Source organism: Gnatocerus cornutus, chromosome 2, assembly GCF_029298725.1.
Source record: "Gnatocerus cornutus isolate USDA-ARS CGAHR chromosome 2, icGnaCorn1.1, whole genome shotgun sequence".
In the NCBI taxonomy this organism is placed as follows: Eukaryota; Metazoa; Arthropoda; class Insecta; order Coleoptera; family Tenebrionidae; genus Gnatocerus; species Gnatocerus cornutus.
Window position 1 is genome coordinate 2950127 of NC_142234.1, and position 24439 is coordinate 2974565.

General features: G+C 32.5%; 1 protein-coding gene and 1 long non-coding RNA gene across 3 annotated transcripts; one reads left to right on the forward strand and one right to left on the reverse strand.

Annotated features, from left to right (window-relative positions):
- Window positions 1-4434: 4434 nt before the first annotated feature.
- LOC148178154 (uncharacterized) lies at window positions 4435-5089 on the forward strand. The gene is made up of 2 exons (XR_015769591.1): window positions 4435-4813; window positions 4856-5089. It is a non-coding gene; the product is annotated as an uncharacterized LOC148178154 (long non-coding RNA).
- Window positions 5090-5106: 17 nt separating this feature from the next.
- LOC148178155 (serologically defined colon cancer antigen 8 homolog) lies at window positions 5107-24062 on the reverse strand. Of its 2 annotated transcripts, XM_088029694.1 has the most exons (11): window positions 23677-24061; window positions 18066-18362; window positions 17754-18015; window positions 14085-14311; window positions 13825-14041; window positions 13562-13778; window positions 13270-13508; window positions 13099-13225; window positions 10062-10179; window positions 9533-9621; window positions 5107-5756 (listed from the first exon to the last, which is right to left on the reverse strand). In XM_088029694.1, exons 1-11 carry the CDS (start codon window positions 23811-23813, stop codon window positions 5203-5205), a joined length of 2484 nt encoding a protein of 827 aa, XP_087885820.1. In that variant the 5' UTR covers window positions 23814-24061; the 3' UTR covers window positions 5107-5202. The 2 variants fall into 2 exon arrangements, with proteins under 2 accessions (XP_087885820.1, XP_087885821.1); XM_088029695.1 differs by lacking the exons at window positions 9533-9621; window positions 10062-10179 and having other exon boundaries at window positions 13556-13778; window positions 23677-24062.
- Window positions 24063-24439: the final 377 nt, after the last annotated feature.

The window sequence follows — 24439 nt, forward strand, 5'->3', positions numbered from 1 at the left end:
TTATTTTTAATGTTTTAAATAATTATATTGATGCTGATGATATTATTCACAATATCTACTTTCACATACCTTGCTATATGAGTAGATCGGTGCCTGTTTTTCACATTAAGATTTTTAAACAAAATTATGTTAAGTTTTCTCCAATGAATATACTATTGCAGTCTTGCAATGATGCAGATATTGATTTGTTTCGGTATAACTCAATTGAAGTTTTTAAGTCTAAGTTAAAAACAATGTTGTAAAGTTATGTTATGTTGTGTTCTTTCTGGTTATTTGTTAAATGTATGATTATGTAATGGCTAATAGTGGCGTCAATAAATTATTATTATTATATTCGATTTTTAACAAAATTATGTTTCTGCAAGATGTTTTAGTTTTTAATGTGTCAGGTTCAGTTCGTGTGGAACTGCTGAATACCTCAGAGGTTTCTAGTGCAGTTTTTAATCAATCAAGTTCAAAATACAATTGTTTATTAAAGGTTATGTAATACAAATTTTTGTAATATATTTTTTTTGGACATTTTTATTGTAAAAATAAATAATTTGCAAAGTAAATAAGTATAACAAATTTCAATTAGCGCAACAATTCTGCGTACACTGATGTATAATAATTTAAGTTTATTCTAAAAAATTAGCGAGATATCGATATTAGAAATTTAGCATAGTTTTAGAAATGAATTTTTGCTAAAATTTGCAAATTTCGACTTTAGAAAAATCAAAGAACTATTTCTTATGTAAAAAATCACGAGAAAAACGATGGCGCATCTCTGAAATAGTTTCCGAGATATCGAGCACAAATTGTTTTGAACCTTCGAAAATTTGGCCCTCTGGCGACAACCCAAAAATTCAAACGACCATAACTGAGTTACTTGTCGACGAAAATTGAAAATTCATGTTTGCGGATTCAGCGTGACATTCTGCCTAAAATGAGACCCAAATTTGTTGATTTTGCTTAATAAATAAACGAGGCATTGGCCAAAAACTGTTTTGAAAACGTCATTTTAGGGTGATTTTCAATCAATGTTTCCAAAATGAAAACGACATTTAATAGTACGTAATTATAAAAAATTTTCATCGTTTTTCGCGAAAAATCGACTATCGAATTCTGGTTCAAAATTTAAACTGGATCAATTGAACTTGTTCAAATCGAAATTTGAACCGTGTTTCTGCAACCGGCCCTAAGAGTTTTTTTTTTTCAAAAAATTAAAGAAATATGTCATTTTATTAAGTTAATTTTCAAATTCATAACGTCAAAATTTGAAACTATGGGTGCGACTTTGTTTCTCAAAAAGATAAATATATCGGCAGTGATAAAATTTAGCCGTCTTTGTCTTTTGCATTTGAAATTTGTATTTTTTTTCTTGTCACTTTGACCTTCATACAAATGAATCAAGTGACTTATGAAAATTTGGTGTAAACGTAGTTTCTCCCTCACTGCCCGTCATAATTTTAAAAAGTAACTTGATAAACCAGCGTTTGTTTCTCTGATTTTAAACACAATTTGCATTAAATTTTAAATAAAAACAGATATTTTTATCACATTTATTTTGAAAAAAAATTGAAACCCGCAAAAACTCAAAAATCGCTAAAAATTACACTTCATCGAAATCGAACCGTGGTAAAAACAAATTTTTACGTTAGGTTGCGGACACCAATGGGGGTGAAGATTTTGTCCGCTTAAGGAAAGTGTCCGGATACATATTTTCAAAAACGTTTTTATAATAAAAATCTGTACTTAATAAATAAAGCGAAATTTCTTCAAACCAATAATTTATTTTCAACAATAAAAGATTAATGAAAAACAAAGTAGAGTGAAACTTTGTGTAAATCATTAAACATAAGCAATAAACATAACAATAAAACATTAAAAAACAGAAATGTAATTTAATAAAAAAATAGTTATTTGTGTACCAAGGCCAAAAAGTGTTTTTTTTTGGCCGAGCCTTTTTTTAATGGCCGAGGCGGTAGCTGGCTTTGAATGTTGCCTATTGTCCTTCTTTTGTTTTGGTTCTACTACGAAAACAGAGTGGAATTTTTTTAAATATTTTTTTCAAACTTTAGACGAGTTTCTAGTTACTTTCCTTCAAGGTACGACTATCTGGACACCTGTATTTACCTACTTTTTTTCTTGCTACTTCGCCAATTTCTGTTACCAATCGGCGTCAAGTTTTCTGATTTTATTTTTAAATTTTTCTTTATTTATTGTTTCGCAATTTTTCTTCAAAGCTAGTCGATTTTTTTTTATATTATAAATTCCGAGGGTTTTTTTTTCTCAGTTTTCTGATTTTATTTTTAAATTTTTCTTTATTTATTGTTTCGCAATTTTTCTTCAAAGCTAGTCGATTTTTTTTTATATTATAAATTCCGAGGGTTTTTTTTTTCATAGTTATTCATAATTATTTAAAACACAAATTTCAAAAATATGTAATTTTTTACTGCATGGGTGAAAACACGAGTTTACGCTTACGGTTTCAAAGCCACGAATTGTTTAAACGGGTTCCGTACAACGTTTTATCTACGATTGTTCTCCATTTGAATTTCAGCTAAAGTTGTTAAGTTGCGCTTTTTTTTAATTTATTTAACGAAGGCCGAAAAAGTTGAAAGTCATTTCTAAACTGGAATGGCCACCTGATTTTGAATCTGAAGTCCGTTTTGCTCCAACAGGTCCGGATTCAGAGATATTTTTGAAAATCAATTTTCTAGGTATCTTCCTTAATTTTAGAAGAAAGAATTTGTAAATGATAGATTGTCCACGAGTTTTTGAATAAAGTGAACTTTTCCTTGGTGTTGGACATCTTCGATTTTTAAGAAAAGTTACTCAGAAGACATTCCTTACACAATTTTAACTTAAAATTCTTATTTCGATTTCTTTTAAATATTAAAATCTTTAAATTCTGTCGTTAATTATTGATGATGAAATATTATTATTTTGTTCATTTCTGCTAAATAATTGTTTATTTTTTAGTTCGCATAAAATAAATATTACTAAATAATACTAAAAAATTCATGGCTTATTTTGGTTCGCCGATTCTTATTATACAATGTATTACTGCTTAAAAGAACTGTATGTGATAAAATAAAAATTAGAAATTTTTTGTTTAAAAACTCCTCATTTGGTATAATGAATTTAAAATTCGATTCTAAGCAACTTCTCTAAGAATAATACCTATAACTTTTAGAGTTATTCCTAACGCGAAGTAAATTACAAAAAAATAGCTTTATTCAAAAAATCCTAATAGATTGAATTTGCCATATCTGCTGTATTTAGTATCGTCATGGATTATGCAAAGTTGCAAGTTGCATATAAATATCCCCAAAAAAGAAATTTACGATTTTATCAAAATTCAACTTAATATGCCAAAAATTAATATACAGAGTCCGGCAACACTTGTGTCCATCCCCAAAATCGTCTTTAATTTTAAAATTACAATTTTCAAAATTTTATCTTTAAAATTAAAGGCGATTTTGGGGGTGGACACAAGTGTTGCCGCACCCTGTAGATACCAGCTTGTATTCTGGCTGAAATTAAACATTTACCTTTCACTAATCAAAATTATCATTAAGGCAATACATTTTAAGAAGTTGCAACCCAACTACAATACAAAAAATAATTAAATACTGCATCTAACAACATTTTCAAGGGTATTTAAATGGACCGACAGTTTGTTGATCCTCCAGAGTGGGAGGTTGCATACTTTACAGGCGGTAGTGCCCGCACTCAGGTGGCGACATCACGGCCTTGAAGAGACACGGAGGGTGGAGGTCCAGTACAGTCGCTGAAGGCTACATCAATGACTCAATGCAAAACAAATTGGATACGGCAGAAAGAATTCAGTCGATATAAAATAACTCCGTTATCAAGACATCAAAGGAGAATTTAACAATGGACATCACTATAGTTTGTACGGTGAGAGATTGAATGACAGAAAAGTCACTAAATCTACGCGATAAAAAGTGTACCAAACGCGCTAAATTTAAAATAACAAAATAACCCCAGTTACTGACAACCCTGTCAACCCATTTCGCGTAGGAATTTAGTGTTTTTAGTGTATTTTGTAGCATAATTTGCTACCAACCTATATGTCAACTGTCGAAATATCCCAATCTCTCACCGGATAAACTATATCTAAGTATTGCAAACTAATAATAAATATCCAGAAATAAACAGGGTTAAAATTAAAATGGATTAAAGTTAAAATGTTCATTTCTAAAAATTTAATTTCACTACTTGGTCGTAGAAAAAGTATAGTATTATGTTCGCAATTATGGTCATTATTCACTCGGATGATTTGCAAACGTCATCCTCGTGAATAATGACTACCATAATTGCTCATATAATAATATACTATTAAAAAACTTCTTTATGATGAAGAGTTCTTAATTTGCTTATGGACCAAAAAATTAGACAGTGGAAATTTTTGAAGGGAATTGCTGCTCAATAGAAAACAATACTGTGAACGAACATATGATGATTCAAAAAAGAAAAAACATTTTAAGAATAAAAATAAAAAAGTACGGATTCAGTTTTTCAGGAAATGCAATAAAACTGTTAACTTTTTCATTAAATTAAATAGCTAGGAAGATAACGAAGATATTTGAACACACCGCACATCCGCGTTATCTAATTTCCTTTTGCTCGACTCAACTTAACCCAACTCAACTTTTCACATTGAGTCCGAAATCGCTGCGGTTTGACGAAAAGACAAGAAAACTTTCCGTTCTAAATGAGTGTGTTTATCTAAAATGAAATGGGGCTCATAATGACAACTTTTGAAGACAGTTCTTTCAATGATTGTGGCCCGACAGAGCCAACAGTAAGTAAAAATCAAATCTTCTTACCTAATTATTTTTTTTAGGAAACTCTACTACCACCAACTGACTTTGTTGCGTCAGAACAAACACAAGATGAACGTTACAGACCATTTGAAGACATAGTTATTGACCAGCAGCCAACTTTCTCGAACAATGTAACATCAACTGGGAATAATGCAGACTGTTTTCTTTGCCTCTGCTGTTGCGATTGCTGTGGCTGCGAGGGTGATTGTGGAGATTGTGACTGTGATTGTGGGGGCTGTGATTGTAGTTTCTGAGTCTTGAGTAAATTTTTGGTTAAAACCATTTTATTACATACAATTTTAACATTCTATGTTACACTAACAAGCACTAACATGACTTTAAAAACGCGAGCTTCCAAGAATTACAATCAATTAGGCTTATACTGAGGATCAGCATACTGACTCTCTGAATATTCCGTCCCTGGAGCTTCCCCATACTGTTGATCAGGATTACTTGAAAATGCTTGTTGCGAATCAACAGCGTAATTCGGATCCTCCACATATTGTTGATTAGGATCCATCGCATATCCTTGATCAACTTCAGAAGAATACTGCTGGTTAGGATCATATTGTTGATTCGTATCATATTGCTGATTAGGATCAGAACCATATTCATTACTATAAGCATCAGTCTGGTACAATTCTGGGTTATTTGGATCGTACTGATCCTGAGGAACGTACTGCTGATCGTACATTTCTTCAGCAGGTTGTTGATCAACATTGTACCCTTGGTTAGCAAGATCAGACTGATTTGATTGAGGCTCTTGATAAAATGTGGGAGGCACTTCTTCGGCAGGTTTGTCTTGTTTAACAGAGGATTTGCTGTCGGTGCGACTTAAGCTTCTTGACTGGTTGTGCTCAGGCTGGTTTGCTGAGCTTTGCGGTGCAACTCTTTGATTGCTAATTGAATTGTAATCCTCATCTGACGAAAGAGAATGTACAAGTCAAAAAAAAAAACGTTTGGTTTGGATGTCAATCAACTAACTACGGTCTATACTAAGAGATTCATGCTTAAAAAGTGTCAATAAGTTCGTTGGAATTGTCTTTTATTATAACCAGCATCTCATTAGAAATAAGAGTTTTGTCTACACGGAATCTATTCTACTAGCAAATATGTGTCTGTGGGCTAAATTAGTTTAAAATTGACCGAAAGTTTGAGGGCCGGTTGGATCAAAATTTGAACCGGTTCAAATCTGACTTGACCCAGGCTTGAATGATTTTTGCGTTGCACAAACATTTTTGAGCGGTTCAAATACAAGTTAGCACGGTGTTAAACTGAGCCAGGTTCAAAAGTGTTCAAAGTGACAGCTGGATTTGTGAATTTTTAAATTACAAAAATACACAAATTCAAATGAATTTAAATCCCAGATTTGGAATCTGCGGAAAATTCTGCGTACACTGATGTAAATAACTTTAGTTTACTCTTAAAAATAAGCAAAATATCGATATCAGAAGTTTGGCGTAGTTTTAGTCATGAATTTTTGCGAAAATTTGCAAATTTCGACTGTAGAAAAATCAAAAAACTGTTTTTTATGTAAAAAAACGCGAGAAAAACGATGGCGTTAACCGCATCTTAATATCTGAAATAGTTTCCGAGATATCGAGCACGAATTGTTTCGAACCTTCAAAAATTTGGCCCTCTGGCGACAATCCAAAAATTCAAACGACCATAACTCAGTTATTTGTTGACGAAAATTGAAAATTCTCATGTTTTTGGATCCAGCGTGACATTCTGCGTAAAATGAGCCCAGATTTGTTGAGTTTTCTTAATAAATAAACGAGGCATTGGCCAAAAACTGTTTTGAAGACGTCATTTTAGGGTGATTTTCAATCAATGTTTTCAAAATGAAAACGACGTTTAATAGAATTGAATTATACAACAGTCGAAAGAGGAGTTCGAAAATCTATCTAGTGGCCAAATTTGAGATCGATTGGACAAATATTTATGGCCAAAAATAAAAAAAAATAAAAAAATTTCATCGTTTAAGTCGTTTTTTTTTTCGAGAAAAATCGACCATCGAATTTTGGGCTTTTGAAAACATTTTCTAACGTAAAATAAGCCGAGAAAAAGAATGGCGCAAACCGCATCTCAATATCTCAAATAGTTTCCGAGATATTTAACTTTTAAAATTACGAAAAATGAGGAAAAATGAAAATCAACTTTCCGAAACTTTGATCGGCCATAACTTAGTTATTTGTTGTCGCATCTGAATTTAAATCCCAGATTTGGAATCTGCGGAAAATTCTGCGTACACTGATGTAAATAACTTAAGTTTGCTCTTAAAAATAAGCAAAATATCGATATCAGAAGTTTGGCGTAGTTTTAGTCATGAATTTTTCCGAAAATTTGCAAATTTCGACTGTAGAAAAATCAAAAAACTGTTTCATATGTAAAAACACGCGAGAAAAACGATGGCGTAAACCGCATCTCAATATCTGAAATAGTTTCCGAGATATCGAGCACGAATTGTTTCGAACCTTCAAAAATTTGGCCCTCTGGCGACAATCCAAAAATTCAAACGACCATAACTCAGTTATTTGTTGACAAAAATTGAAAATTCTCATGTTTTTGGATCCAGCGTGACATTTTGCGTAAAATGAGCCCAGATTTGTTGAGTTTTCTTAATAAATAAACGAGGCATTGGCCAAAAACTGTTTTGAAGACGTCATTTTAAGGTGATTTTCAATCAATGTTTTCAAAATGAAAACGACGTTTAATAGCTTTGAATTGTAGATCAGTTGAAAGAGGAGCTCGAAATCTATCTACTGGCCAAATTTGAGATCGATCGGACAAATAGTTTACGAGTTATGGCCAAAAATAAAAAAAATAGAAAAATTTCCTCGTTTGAGTCGGAATTTTTTTTCGCGAAAAATTGACTATCGAATTTTGGGCATTTGATAACATTTTCTAACGTAAAATGAGCCGAGAAAAAGAATGGCGCAAACCGCATCTCAATATCTCAAATAGTTTCCAAGATATTTAACCTTAAAAATTACGAAAAAAGATGAAAAATGAAAATCAACTTTCCGAAACTTTGATCAGCCATAACTTAGTTATTTGTTGTCGAATCTGAATTTAAATCCCAGATTTGGAATATGCGGAAAATTCTGCGTACACTGGTGTAAATAACTTAAGTTTACTCTTAAAAATAAGCAAAATATCGATATCAGAAGTTTGGCATAGTTTTAGTCATGAATTTTTCCGAAAAGTTGCAAATTTCGACTGTAAAAAAATCAAAAAACTGTTTCTTATGTAAAAACACGCGAGAAAAACGATGGCGTAAACCGCATCTCAATGTCTGAAATAGTTTCCGAGATATCGAGCACGAATTGTTTCGAACCTTCAAAAATTTGGCCCTCTGGCGACAATCCAAAAATTCAAACGATCATAACTCAGTTATTTGTTGACGAAAATTGAAAATTCTCATGTTTTTGGATCCAGCGTGACATTCTGCGTAAAATGAGCCCAGATTTGTTGAGTTTTCTTAATAAATAAACGAGGCATTGGCCAAAAACTGTTTTGAAGACGTCATTTTGGGGTGATTTTCAATCAATGTTTTCAAAATGAAAACGACGTTTAATAGAATTGAATTATACAACAGTCGAAAGAGGAGCTCGAAAATCTATCTAGTGGCCACATTTGAGATCGATTGGACAAATATTTATGGCCAAAAATAAAAAACAATAAAAAAATTTCATCGTTTGAGTCGTTTTTTTTTTCGAGAAAAATCGACCATCGAATTTTGGGCTTTTGAGAACATTTTCTGACGTAAAATGAGCCGAGAAAAAGAATGGCGCAAACCGCATCTCAATATCTCAAATAGTTTCCAAGATATTTAACCTTAAAAATTACGAAAAAAGAGGAAAAATGAAAATCAACTTTCCGAAACTTTGATCGGCCATAACTTAGTTATTTGTTGTCGAATCTGAATTTAAATCCCAGATTTGGAATCTGCGGAAAATTCTGCGTACACTGGTGTAAATAACTTAAGTTTACTCTTAAAAATAAGCAAAATATCGATATCAGAAGTTTGGCATAGTTTTAGTCATGAATTTTTCCGAAAAGTTGCAAATTTCGACTGTAAAAAAATCAAAAAACTGTTTCTTATGTAAAAACACGCGAGAAAAACGATGGCGTAAACCGCATCTCAATGTCTGTAATAGTTTCCGAGATATCGAGCACGAATTGTTTCGAACCTTCAAAAATTTGGCCCTCTGGCGACAATCCAAAAATTCAAACGATCATAACTCAGTTATTTGTTGACGAAAATTGAAAATTCTCATGTTTTTGGATCCAGCGTGACATTCTGCGTAAAATGAGCCCAGATTTGTTGAGTTTGCTTAATAAATAAACGAGGCATTGGCCAAAAACTGTTTTGAAGACGTCATTTTAAGGTGATTTTCAATCAATGTTTTCAAAATGAAAACGACGTTTAATAGCTTTGAATTGTAGATCAGTTGAAAGAGGAGCTCGAAATCTATCTACTGGCCAAATTTGAGATCGATCGAACAAATAGTTTACGAGTTATGGCCAAAAAAAAAAAATGAAAAATCGACTATCGAATTCTGGTTCAAAATTTGAACTGGATCAATTGAACTAGTTCAAATCGAAATTTGAACCGTGTTTCTGCAACCGGCCCTGAATGTTCTAGAATACTGTTGTAACTATTGCCTACTGGTTACTATAATTTTAAGTACCTTTGACACTGGCTGGAGTAATATGTGTCTGATTTAAGAACGTATTATTTAAACGATTTAGGTTAGTTTGTAGCTCCCGTATTTCCTCCCTATAAACAAGCAAGAATTAAAAGAAAATTTTACCTGTTGCGTATCAAGTTGTTTATGTTCTTCATCGAATTGCTTCAAGCAGTTCCACACATTTCCTAATCTACTCAAAAGCTCGGAATTTTTTGTCCGTAAATTTGCTCGCTCAACTCTAAGCAGTAGAATAAGTCAGTAAATACGAAAGTAGCAAGATTTCGTTAAAAATATCACACAGACGAATAGAACTGACCTTGCGAGGTTTGGGTACCACTTTAACACTGATATCTACTTTAATAGGTTCCTTGCGTTTGGTTGGTCGGACTGTCGGCGAATCGGACTCGTTTTTGGTACTTGCCTGATCCGTCCCTACCAAACACAAGCCATTAGTTATCAAAATTACAAACTCCAATTCAAGATCGAGACCAAGAGATTTAACCACTCATCATACAAAGATTCATCTTACTTATGACGGGCGCTGGCGTCATCCAGTTTCTGGGTTAAGGAGTGACATTCGAGCGACAATTTGTCCATGAGTTGATTTTGGGAATGGATCATGCCTTCGAGTTCGGCCACAGTGGCCGCTGCAACAACAGTACCAGTTAACACGGAAGTACCGACCAAAACCCAATCAACTCATGGCAATGATAGACCAGGGTCGACAATTTTTGAAACCAAAAAAAATCGTAGTAGAATGAAACCTATTGGAAAATGTTGAGAATATTACAAAAATGAAAGGAAAAATAAATTACGGTCGATTCGAGATCGGGAAGTAGGAGAGGGTGGGTTTTTAAGGGTTAAAATCGGTTTATCTCGATTTCCGGCAAAACTACAAGTCTTATGGAAAAAAGTTAAATGGCAAAGTTGTAGGTAATAAAAAGATCTACAACTTTTGTATTTATACTTTTTTCTCATAACCTCAAAATTCACATGAAAAACTCAAAAAACCACGTTTTTGGTTTTTTATTTTTCTTTTACAAAAATTTTTTTTTTTATGAAATTTGGTGAGAACTTACCTTTGTATATACCAAATACACAAGAATTTTTTGGATTTGAAAAATTCATTTTTTCTCCTTATTTTTATTTAATACCGAAAAAGCACCCTAATTTTCAATCGAAAATTCACGCGTCAAAATATCAGCTTTTTTAAAAAAGTTGGTGGGCTTTTTATTCGTTGAAATATCTCCTTTCTGATAGTGTAATAAAAAATATACGTCACTATGGAAAATATTTTCAAAAAATTTAAAAAACAAAAAAAACTCGAATCGAAAAATTATTTTTCTATCATTATGTACAATTTTGAGCTATTTATTAATATTAACACTGTAATTACTCATTTAGCGTATGATTCTATGTTACATTGATAAACAAAAAAATTTTCAATCCATCAAACATTAAGATTGCAAAATAAAACATGGGAAAATGGTTGTTAAAAATATTCAAGATAGGATTTAAAGGGAATATTATCTAAAAAATGAGGATTTTATATTTTTTTTTTCAGTAAAAAAGGTGGTTTATTACAGTTTTATTATATTTTTGTCATAAAAAAATCTCATACTATATAAATGTTTTTCGGAATATTTTTTAGTTCAATAATTTCTGTCTCTTTGATGGTATTCCTTCGTCGTTTTCCGATTCTAGCAATGAAATTTCGGGAGGTTTTTAATCTAGACTATTTATTAATTGTGCCAAATTACAAAATTATCGATCAAAAGAAACACATTTCGAAATTTTTTAAATTGATGATGGAACTAGAAAGTTTTGAAAAAATATGTTAATGCTTGTAACTCTAACAATTTTAATGCCAAAGCAATCAAATTTGGCAAAGTTACTAATTTGGACTTAGTTATTAACCATACGAAACTTTAAAGTTATGCAGCAAAAGATACTGAATTTGAAAATTTTTTATAATTTTTTTGAATGGACCAAAAACTATAAAAATTATTTATTAGGGGTTTTATCTCGGTCAGTTTTAACGCCAAACAATAAAATTTGAGGAAGTTACTAATTTAGACTTATTTATTAACTGTGCTAAATTGCAAAAATACAAACCAAGAAAGTCAAATTTTGGAATTTTTTATTTTGAAAAAGAACCAAAAACTTTTGGAAAAATATATGGGTCTACTTTAATGACAAAACAATGAAATTTAGCAAGGTCATTATTTCAGATTTAATTACTAAATATGCCAAATTTCAAAATTATACAGCAAAAGGTACTAATTTTGGAAAATTTAATTTTTTGATGGAACCGAATACTGAAAGAATTGTCTAATAAGGGCTGCATCTCTAACAATTTTAATGCCAAAGCAATCAAATTTGGCAAAATTACTACTTTGAACTTAATTACTAAGTCTGCTAAATTTCAAAATTCTACAGCAAAACGTACTAATTTTGGCAAATTTAATTTCTTTTTATTAAACCGTTAACTGTTTAAATTATATATGTATTAAGGGCTGTATTTTTAACAAACATGAAAATTGAGGAGATTACTAATTTAGACGTACAGTAATTAATATACAATTAACTGCGAAAAAAATGCTATTACAGATCAAAAATGTCAAATTTTGTATTTTTTTATTTTGGGAATAAACTATAAACTTTTGGAAAAAATATGTTAAAACTGTAACTCTGTTAATTTAAATGCCAGAGCAATCAAATTGTAGATGTTTTATCAAATATACACATTATTAACTTAGTTGTTTGTTAATTATAGTAGTATCTTTTGATTGAAAATTTTTTTGTTAATCAATGTAACTTAGAATCATACGCTAAATGAGTAATTACAGTGTTAATATTAATAAATAGCTCAAAATTGTACATAATGATAAAAAAAATAATTTTTCGATTCGTGTTTTTTTCGTTTTTTAAATTTTTTGAAAATATTTTCCATAGTGACGTGTATTTTTTGTTGCACTATCAGAAAGTAGAGATTTCAACGAATAAAAAGCCCACCAACTTTTTTAAAAAAGTTGATATTTTGACGCGTGAATTTTCGATTGAAAATTAGGGTGCTTTTTCGGTATTAAATAAAAATAAGGAGAAAAAATGAATTTTTCAAATCCAAAAAATTCTTGTGTATTTGGTATATACAAAGGTAAGTTCTAACCAAATTTCATAAAAAAAAAAATTTTTGTAAAAGAAAAATAAAAAACCAAAAACGTGGTTTTTTGAGTTTTTCATGTGAATTTTGAGGTTATGAGAAAAAAGTGTAAATACAAAAGTTGTAGATCTTTTTATTACCTACAACTTTGCCATTTAACTTTTTTCCATAAGACTTGTAGTTTTGCCGGAAATCGAGATAAACCGATTTTAACCCTTAAAAACCCACCCTCTCCCACTTCCAGATCTCAAATCGACCGTAATTTATTTTTCCTTTCATTTTTGTAATATTCTCAACATTTTCCAATAGGTTTCATTCTATTACGATTTTTTTGCACTTTTTACCTTTTTTGAATGCTTCGACACTGGTCTATGAGTCATGCAAAATTGCACCTCCAACTTACCATGCTTGGATTCCATGTCTTGGATCAACGAGGAAATCTGTTTGTCTTGCTCTTTCGGCGGGGGCAACGCCAGCACTTCGCCTGAAGACTTGTTTTTCTCTTCGTTTAAGGCAGAGTTGAGTTTGATCTTAAAAGAACGGTAAACAACCGGTGGATTCGGTGCGAACTCACCTCTTTCTCCAGCGAAGCGACTTGTTCGTTCAGTCGGATATTTTCCCGCCGACTGTGGATCAAATCAGCATCCGCTCGATCCAGTCTCTGTCTCAAAGATTGCATTTCCGCCTGAAGTCTCGTCACTTCTTGTTTTGACTGGCGCTCGTTTCTTTCATTCGTCATTTGGAGAGTCGCGATTTGCTGTTCCAACGCGCTCTTTTCTGCCCCGTTCACCCCAATGTCAGACTGCAAAGTCACTGTAAAAAACCGTCAAAACTTGGAAGTTTAAACTGGCGATTATTGCCTTTACTTATTTTAGTTTGCATGTCTTTCTTCATGCCATCCAAGAGCGCCTGTTTCTGCGCGAGCTCTCTTCGTAAATCCGAGTTTTCCCGTCTTTGCTTGTCGAGCTCCAATTGGAGTTTGTTGGTGGTTTCCCACTGGACCCCCAACTCCGCTGTTAGTTGCTCGATTTGTTGGGTGTAGCGGCGCTCAACGGCGCTTCTTTCGTCAGAAATGCGACGACTCTGAAAATTACAACGTGGCAACACTTCTAGCGGTTTGAAGACTGACCTGGTCTGAAATGGCATCTCGAAGTTTGGCGTGTTGTCGATCCAACTCGTCTTTTAGTCTTCGGATTTCGAGCTCTGCAGCGTTCTTTTCGTAATGCGCTTGTTCTGCTGCATCTAGGCTTCTTTTGACTTGGTCGCAAGTGTCGGTTTCTTTGTCTTTGAATTTTGATAGGGCGTTCTGGAGTTTGTTGACTGTTTCCTGCAGGATGTCTTTCTCTCTGGAATTGGTGTTAATAGAGGAAGACGAGGAGTTATGATTACCTTTGTAAGCTGTCAATTTGCTTCTTGTAGTGTTCAAATCCAAGCCCGTCAAAAATGCTCCCGTCTGCAATCTTTTTCTTGTAGTTTTCGTTATCTTCGAGGGATTTTCTTAAGTCAATTTTCGCCTGTGTAAGCTGAGCTTCTAGTTCTGAGATTCGTGATTCGAAAACGATGGTGGGGCCTTCCAGGATTTTCGTTTTTTTAGGTTTTTTCGGTGATAGCGACATCTAGAAATAAATAGTATATTAAAGAACGTGTTTTATAAAACAAGTCCTTTATATTACATTTTCGAATTTGCACCCTTTTTTTTAATAAAAAATTTGAATTTTTCGATTCTAAGAGTTTTCGTGTTACACGATTGGTATAGTTTATCCGGTGAGAGATTGGGATATTTCGACAGTTGACATATAGGTTGGTAGCAAATTATGCTACAAAATACACTAAAAACACTAAATTCCTACGCGAAATGGGTTGACAGGGTTGTCAGTAACTGGGGTTATTTTGTTATTTTAAATTTAGCGCGTTTGGTACATTTTTTATCGCGTAGATTTAGTGACTTTTCTGTCATTCAATCTCTCACCGTACAAACTATAATGGTTTTGTAACCACGACTTGCCACTTGATTTTCAAATTCAATTTAAAATTTGACATTTATTGAGTCACTGAATTTTAACCTAACGTAACCTAACCTCACAAACTCCATTCACATCTATTATATTTAGGTAAAGTCCAGCTCATTGCTATCAGTCCACTCTCCTGTGTAAATTCTCGAAAATTTTTGGGTGTAAATCAGGCTTTCAAACCTTTAGGGAGAAGATTTGGGGAAAATTAAATGTAGCGATTTTTGAGGTTAACATGTTAAAGTTGAGTGTATTAATCAATAACTAATTAAACATTTGTTGCAACAGGAAGTTTTTAATAGAGATTTATTAAGTTTTGGCAATGTTATGCAAGACGATTATAGTTTGCACAGTGAGAGATTGAATGACCGACAAGTCACTAAATTTACGCGCGAAATTTAAAATAACAAAAAAAGCCCACTTACTGCCAACCCTGTTAACTCAATTCGCGTAAAAATTTAGTGTTTTTAAGTGTATTTTGTCGCATAATTTGCTGCCAACCTGTATGTCAACTGTCAAAATCTCCCAATCTCTCACCGGATATAAAGTGCAGCTCATTCTGCTCAGTCGACTCTCCTGTGTAAATTTTCGAAAATTTTTGGGTGTAAAGCAGGCTTTCAATTCCCTAGGGAGAAAATTAGGGAAAAATATAATGTATAGTTTGTACAGTGAGAGATTGAATGACCGAAAAGTCACTAAATTTACGCGCGAAATTTAAAATAAAAAAAAGCCCAATTACTGCCAACCCTGTCAACTCAATTCGCGTAGAAATTTAGTGTTTTTAAGTGTATTTTGTAGCATAATTTGCTGCCAACCTATATGTCAACTGTCGAAATCTCCGTTTTTTTCGGGTTTTCTTGAACCGTTTAAGAGCTGGAAGGCTTTGAATGTGACCAATCAGGGAACAATTTGCATAAGGTTAAAAAAATTTGAATCAGAGTTACTGAAGGAAATTTTTTGTTTGACGTCAATCTGACAGTTCTTATTTTTTATCAGTGGCGTACTTGTTCCATTTTTGTGGACATCACAAATCAAGTTCGTCAAAACGAAAATGTGTTGGGTACAATAAAAGAAATTTACAATTATGTGTTCAACAAGATGGTGGCCATTTTGAACATCTATTGTAGTGTTGCTTTATTGTCTGTTTTTTGAATAAAATTGCGTTATTGCTTTTCCCTTTTATTGACGCCACTGATTTAAAACTTCAAATATGACGGGAAAGTGACAAATTATTCGTTTGGTCCGAAAGCTACTTGGATTTCTGTAAAATTGAAAAATTATTTGAAGCTATTCTATTGGTCAACTTTAAAACCTTGTAAAACCTTTAACTAAAACGAAAAAAATTAAATTAATTGCGGATTCAGAGACAGTTTGCCTTCCTTAATTACCCATTAGTATATGGCCGTAACGTTACCTAACACCCTGTATATATTTTTGGCCGCAAAGGACAATCTAATTATATGGATACATTTTTTATTCACACAGCAATTTATTAAACACGAATCGTAAAATGCGTAATGTGAAATTAATCAAGAACTTGACAGGAAACAGGTGACAGTCAGACTAATTAATTCTGCCAACTCTTTAAAAACAAAATTTTCTACTTTGAGTTTTCTTGTATATAGTTCGTACGGTGAGAGATTGGATGACAGAAAAGTCACTAAATCTACGCGATAAAAAATGTACCAGACGCGCGAAATTTAAAATAACAAAATAAGCCCACTTACTGTCAACACTGACAACCCAGTTCGCGTAGGAATTTAGTGTTTTTAGTGTATTTTGTAGGATAATTTGCTGCCAACCTATATGTCAACTGTCAAAATCTCCCAATCTCTCACCGGATATCATTGACTTTAACTAAATAACCTAGATGGTGCAAAGTACCCGCCATGATGTTCCTACTCACCAGCCATATTGGAAATAGTGGATTCAAATTTTTAGGCAACCCGCAATTTTCAAGTGTAATGTTTTACTCTAAGTTTAAATAAACCACCAAAAAAAGTCTAAAGAAACATGTAAAATTTGATAAATTATGACTAAAGTTGTATACCAAACGACCAAAATTATAAACAAGAGCTTTAATTGATAACTAGGTTTTATTTAACCATTTTAAAAATTTTCAAAACTGATCACTCCTACAATTTTAAACTATTTTTATACATTAAAATTATACATTATACATTATAAAAACTACAGACCATTTAGTATTTACACTCATTATCATTGGATTTATCAAAAATCACTGAGAATTCTACAACAAAGAAAAGAAAACAGAAAACATTGACTTCTTACAAATAAATTATTATTTAACTCATTATTTAATCAATAACGACGCTGGTCAACTTATTTTAATGCCATCGTTGAATAAACATCTTAGAAATGTTATAATAACACTTTTTTTTACCTTTTAAAATGTAAAACAGATTTTGCAATATAGGCAACATTTGATACGCCGGTGTATCAGATTTATATCATTGCATACACAAATGCTATTTTCAAGATGGCCCGTGCTAGGAACACGGATTTCTACCCCCACCACTAGCTTTTCACCGTCTAGGTATATTATAACATGTCACTGCCGGATATACTATACCAGAGCTCATTACTATCGGTCCACTCATTAAAAAGTTAAGTTGGCCGCAGCCCTTAGTGATTTTTTTCGGTAACCATTGGCAGCAAAAGCGTTTGACCTTGACGCGACTGTAGCATGCGTGGAAGCTAATCGTCTTTCACAACACTGCCAAAACTTGTTAAATCTCTATTAAAATCATTCTTTTGCAACAAATTTTTAATGGGTTATTGATTAATACACTCAACTTTGACACGTGTTAACCTCAAAAATCGCTACATTCAATTTTCCCCTAATTTTCTCCCTAAAAAATTGAAAACCTGATTTACACCCAAAAATTTTCGAAAATTTACACAGGAGAGTGGACTGATGGCACTTTAGATACCTATAAACGACTCCAAATTGAGTACTCTAATGGACCTACTAAAGCGGCAAATTCGAAAACCGCGATTTTCTTTCTTTGTGTTTGGAATTCCTCACCTTTTGACTTAGCTCCAGGTCCGTCTCTGTCTCAGTTTCCGTCTCCAAGTGGGTAAAAACCGACCTCATCACACCAGACTTCTGCTTCTCATGCAAATTCTCATTTTCACTTATGACGTCTTTAACTTTACTCAATAAAGACGCAAGTTCATCCCTGCAGAATCTCGATTCCTTCTCCAGCTGCTCGATGTAATCCTCTTGTTTTTCAATAAACGACATCAGTTCCGGCGGTGCTGAAGCGTCAAACTTTGTTGAGGCGTTTCTGAAAGAACTAGAGTTAGAACAAATCAAAGAAACTCTGAGGAGTGGTACTGAATCTTGTCGGCATCCATCGGTGGTACTGTTGGTCGGATCGGTGGATAGTAATACCTCTTGGGTGGCATGGAAAGATAGTGGTAATATGGGCGGACCTTTGAAACTCTGCTGGTACCACTGATTAGAGACTGATTATCGGTGTCTTCTCCAGCACTGTCTAGATCCCGAAGAGATCTTTTCATGGGGGTGTAACTCTCGGCTAGTAAAATTCGCAGTCTGCCAACAGCTTCGCGGTAGGCTGTGTCCGCGTAGTCTGGTCTTCGGCGGTAGTCCATTTTCCCACCGCTGTATTTCCTGGAAAATTGAAAAATTGTTCACTTTAACTACACTTAGCCACAAATGTTAGGTAAATGCACTTGTCGCTTCGCTCCTTGCGTGTCGTATTTTACCTGTGGTTTGTTTGTATCAACGCGGATCAATACATCGGAATAACTAATTTGACTATTAACGCAACAAGTGGAGTTTTTGGTTTGTCATTAAAGGTAAATATTTATTTTCCAAACGAAAAAGAAGAAAATCATTAGAGCTCCGAATCAGATTCAACTAGTTCATCGATTTCATCTTCTGAATCTGACTTTGTTTGTTGTCCAGTCTTGCCTAATTAATTTTTCGCAGCGTGAAACAAAGGTTTTCCAGTTGTTTGGTGTGCTTGCAAAATTGATTTTAACCATAAATTTGTGACTTTGTCCGATCCTGCTTTCTTCCTTTTGAAACTGCTTGTCTTGTAATAGTTGATTCCATCTCGTTGTATTGTCAAATTTGAATGACAAATTTATTTGATAGATAACGATGCCAATGTTTAATTCCTAGTTGTTTCAGAAATTCAACGTAGCGACACAAAAGTATCTATTAGTTACTTCTGCCGAACGTGAATCGCTAATAGGTTAGTTGCCTAATTGACAATTTGATGACACAAAACAGTTTTTCAGGCTGTGCCGAGTCTTTTCACTATTTAATCCTTTGATTTGCAATCCAACAGGGTGTAAAAGAAACGGTTTTAACCGAAACAGTGCGTAATTTTTAGAAATGTCAAAAATTTGACAATTATTTTCTCACCAAAAATCTCCCTAGGCAACGTTGCCGGTTGTAATGCAGGGGAAGATTGCGGTGTTGGTGGTTTTTAAAAAAAAACGGACTTTAACTCTGGAAGTTTTACGCCACAAATGAAATTTTGGGAGGTTACTTGTTTGGATCTACTTGTCAAATCCCTCAAAATTGAACGTTGTAGAGCAAAAGACTCAATTTTTAGAATTTTTTATTTGGCAGATAAACTTAAAACTTCCAATTTTTGAAAATGAAAATGTGTAACTCTGGAAGTTTTTCGGTCAAGGCAATGAAATTTAGGGAAGTTACTAATTTGGATCTACTTATCAACTCCCCCGAATTTGAACGTTGTAGATCAAAAGACACAGTTTTTAAAATTTTGTATTTAAATGAACTAAAATTTTCCAATTTTTGAAAATGAAAATGTGTAACTCTGGAAGTTTTTATGCCACGGAAATAAAATTTAGGGAGGTTACTAGTTTGGATCTACTTGTCAAATTCCCCAAAATTGAACGTTGTAGAGCAAAAAACACAGTTTTTAGAATTTTTTATATCGCAGATGAACTTAAAATTTCCAATTTTTGAAATGAGAAATTTGTAACTCTGGAAGTTTTTACGTCACAGCAATGAAATTTAGGGAAGTTTCTAGTTTGGATCTACTTATCAACTCCCCCAAATTTGAACATTGTAGAGCAAAAGACACAGTTTTTAGAATTTTTTATTTAAATGAACTAAAATTTTTCAATTTTTGACAATAAAAATGTGTAACTCTGGAAGTTTTTACGTCACGGCAATGAAATTTAGGGAGGTTACTAGTTTGGATCTACTTGTCAAATCCCCCAAAATTGAACGTTGTAGAGCTAAAGACGCAGTTTTTAGAATTTTTTATTTCGCAGATGAACTAAAAACTTCCAATTTTTGAAATGAAAAATTTGTAACTCTGGAAGTTTTTACGGCACGGCAATGAAATTTAGGGAGGTTACTAGTTTAGATCCACTTGTCAAATCCCCCAAATTTGAACGTTGTAGAGCAAAAGACGCAGTTTTTAGAATTTCTTATTTCGCAGATGAACTTAAAACTTCCAATTTTTGAAATGAAAAATTTGTAACTCTGGAAGTTTTTACGGCACGGCAATGAAATTTAGGGAGGTTACTAGTGTGGATCTTCTTATCAACTCCCCCGAATTTGAACGTTGTAGATCAAAAGACACAGTTTTTAAAATTTTGTATTTAAATGAACTAAAATTTTCCAATTTTTGAAAATAAAAATATGTAACTCTGGAAGTTTTTATGCCACGGAAATAAAATTTAGGGAGGTTTCTAGTTTGGATCTACTTGTCAAATTCCCCAAAATTGAACGTTGTAGAGCAAAAAACACAGTTTTTAGAAATTTTTATATCGCAGATGAACTTAAAATTTCCAATTTTTGAAATGAAAAATTTGTAACTCTGGAAGTTTTTACGTCACAGCAATGAAATTTAGGGAAGTTTCTAGTTTGGATCTACTTATCAACTCCCCCAAATTTGAACATTGTAGAGCAAAAGACACAGTTTTTAGAATTTTTTATTTAAATGAACTAAAATTTTCCAATTTTTGATAATAAAAATGTGTAACTCTGGAAGTTTTTACGTCACGGCAATGAAATTTAGGGAGGTTACTAGTTTGGATCTACTTATCAACTCCCCCAAATTTGAACGTTGTAGAGCAAATGACAGTTTTTTGAATTTTTTATTTAAATGAACTAAAATTTTCCAATTTTTGAAAATAAAAATGTGTAACTCTGGAAGTTTTTATGGCACGGTAATAAAATTTAGGGAGGTTTCTAGTTTGGATCTACTTGTCAAATTCCCCAAAATTGAACGTTGTAGAGCAAAAAACACAGTTTTTAGAATTTTTTATTTCGCAGATGAACTTAAAACTTCCAATTTTTGAAATGAAAAATTTGTAACTCTGGAAGTTTTTCGGTCAAGGCAATGAAATTTAGGGAAGTTACTAATTTGGATCTACTTATCAACTCCCCCGAATTTGAACGTTGTAGATCAAAAGACACAGTTTTTAGAATTTTGTATTTAAATGAACTAAAATTTTCCAATTTTTGAAAATGAAAATGTGTAACTCTGGAAGTTTTTACGTCACGGCAATGAAATTTAGGGAGGTTACTAGTTTGGATCTACTTATTAACTCCCCCAAATTTGAACGTTGTAGAGCAAATGACACAGTTTTTTGAATGTTTTATTTAAATGAACTAAAATTTTCCAATTTTTGAAAATGAAAATGTGTAACTCTGGAAGTTTTTATGCCACGGAAATAAAATTTAGGGAGGTTACTAGTTTGGATCTACTTGTCAAATTCCCCAAAATTGAACGTTGTAGAGCAAAAAACACAGTTTTTAGAATTTTTTATATCGCAGATGAACTTAAAATTTCCAATTTTTGAAATGAGAAATTTGTAACTCTGGAAGTTTTTACGTCACAGCAATGCAATTTAGGGAAGTTTCTAGCTTGGATCTACTTATCAACTCCCCCAAATTTGAACATTGTAGAGCAAAAGACACAGTTTTAAGAATTTTTTATTTAAATGAACTAAAATTTTCCAATTTTTGAAAATAAAAATGTGTAACTCTGGAAGTTTTTACGTCACGGCAATGAAATTTAGGGAGGTTACTAGTTTGGATCTACTTATCAACTCCCCCAAATTTGAACGTTGTAGAGCAAATGACACAGTTTTTTGAATTTTTTTATTTAAATGAACTAAAATTTTCCAATTTTTAAAAATGAAAATGTGTAACTCTGGAAGTTTTTATGCCACGGAAATGAAATTTAGGGAGGTTACTAGTTTGGATCTACTTGTCAAATCCCCCAAAATTGAACGTTGTAGAGCAAAAGACGCAGTTTTTAGAATTTTTTATTTCGCAGATGAACTTAAAACTTCCAATTTTTGAAATGAAAAATTTGTAACTCTGGAAGTTTTTACGGCACGGCAATGAAATTTAGTGAGGTAACTAGTGTGGATCTACTTATCAACTCCCTCAAATTTGAACGTTGTAGAGCAAATGACACAGTTTTTTGAATGTTTTATTTAAATGAACTAAAATTTTCCAATTTTTGAAAATTAAAATGTGTAACTCTGGAAGTTTTTATGCCACGGAAATGAAATTTAGGGAGGTTACTAGTTTGGTTCTACTTGTCAAATCCCCCAAATTTGAACGTTGTAGAGCAAAAGAAGCATTTTACCCTTGGTCCTATCCACGCACAAGTAAATCTAAAAAGTAAAGTTAATTTAGATAATGGAGTGCGGGCACTGCCGCCTGTAAAGTATGCAACCTCCCACTCTGGAGGATCAACAAACCGTGCTGGTTCATTTAAATACCATTGAAAGAGTTGCTTATATGCAGTATTTAATTATTTTTTGCATTATATTTGGGTTGCAACTTCTTAAAATGTATTGCCTTAATGATAATTTTGATCAGTGAATGGTAAATGTTTAATTTCAGCCAGAATACAAGCTACTATCTCGATTAATTTTTGGCATTTTTAGTTAAATTTTTTTGTAATTTACTTCGCGTTAGGAATATCTCTAAAAGTTAGGTATTATTCTAAGAGAAGTTGCTTAGAATCAAATTTTAAATTCATTTATACCAAATGAGGAGTTTTCAAACGAAAAATTTCCAATTTTTATTTTATCACATACATAAGTTCTTTTAAGCAGTAATACATTGTATAATAAGAATTGCCAAACCAAAATCTTTAAATTTTGAGTTTCTATTAAGTATAATTTTATGCGAACTAAAAAATAAACGAAATCATTTATTTAGCAGAAATGAACAAAATAATAATATTTAATTATCAATAACACTATGTAACAACAAAAATTATTGTTATTTTTTTCATATTTATCGTTAGAGACTGACGAACTTTTTGACATGTTATCATTGGTTTTGTCGAAATGTCGTTATATTAAGAGAAAAAAATGTTTTCAAAAATTTTTGTTTTCGCTGTTTGCCTCATTGCGAATTTAAAAGTGACCACCAAAGATGGCAATGTAAATTATTTGCGGATCTATTTATCTACATAGAGGGATGTTTTATAACAATTAAATAAGAAAAACTCAAAATAATTTCTGGGAAGCGTATAATAGTATATTATGAAACGCGTTTCATAATGAACATTTTACCGCACGCACGTAGTAGTAAGAGGGGCAAAATGTCAGTATCATACGCTATTTAAATTTTAATTTATTTTGACTGTAATTTTACTTTGGTTGAAACCTTTTAATATGTGTTATCTATACTGCCATTGAGAGTATTTGTTTATTTTAGGACACTTTTGGCTTAATTAACGAATAACCACTTTCCAAATTTGATATTTTAAAAATCGCAAAAAAATGCGACAGGCGTTTGTCGCTTGCCGATGAAAATTAAATAAAATTGAAATATCTTCAGATTAGACAAAAAAATAATACAGTGCTTTGTACTTTAAATGAATAAGCTTTTATCTTCCTTAATTTTAGAAGTTTTTCATTTTTAACACTACAGAGAATTTAATTTTGTAATCAAAATAACTTACTTTGATTTCTTCTTTTTGTCTTGAGAAAACGTCGACATTGGTTTGGATGAAAACGCACTTCTTAGCGGACCTAATCTTGGTCGAACCAAGTAACTGGTGGTGGGTTTTTGTTTCTTGCTGGATGAACTGCTGTACATCGTGCACAAATTATAAAGAAACAGAAAGATTTCCGTTCGTGGGGCGTTTATATAACCTTTGGCGATCAATTGTTGTTTAGTCGAAATCTTCTATGGTAACGCCTGTAAAATCAAATTACAAGACATGCGATGATTATTGGTTTTCTTATTTTAGAAAAACTATCTTTAAACATTACTATCATTCTAAATGACTTTTTTTTTCAAATTTCGCTTCTCTGAATTTCCGAACGTTGCACAGTTCTAGCCGCTGAAATCTCCAGATTTCATCCTTGCCTTTGAACTCTAGACAGTTGATATGGATTTTTGAAGACTTTGGTACAAAGGTGTACCATGCGTGCGAAATAATATTAATTTAATGACTTCATGATTCATGATTCGGTCACGAATTGCGAAGGAAAACTTCCAGGTTGCGTTTGGAGTGTAAATGCATGTTTTAAATTCAACTTGCTGAGGTCGATACCACAAGAAAAAATTATAAAAACACTCACTAGTCAACAATGAAAAGTTATTTCTGAAGTAAAATTGCTCAGAGATATTTGTAAAATAAGTATTTCGCGTTCACTTTTGCTTAACAACTTGCATAATCATGAAATTTTATATTACAAAGTGTTTATAAATGTTTCTAG

Excerpts from the sequence above, each read along its gene's own strand:
- LOC148178155 (XM_088029694.1), bottom strand. The coding sequence starts at position 23,813 with ATGTACAGCAGTTCATCCAGCAAGAAACAAAAACCCACCACCAGTTAC. Across the intron at positions 13,509-13,561 it reads AGACATGCAAACTAAAATAA|TGACTTTGCAGTCTGACATT; the intron begins GTAAAGGCAATA and ends GGTTTTTTACAG. Across the intron at positions 13,226-13,269 it reads TCGCTTCGCTGGAGAAAGAG|ATCAAACTCAACTCTGCCTT; the intron begins GTGAGTTCGCAC and ends CGTTCTTTTAAG.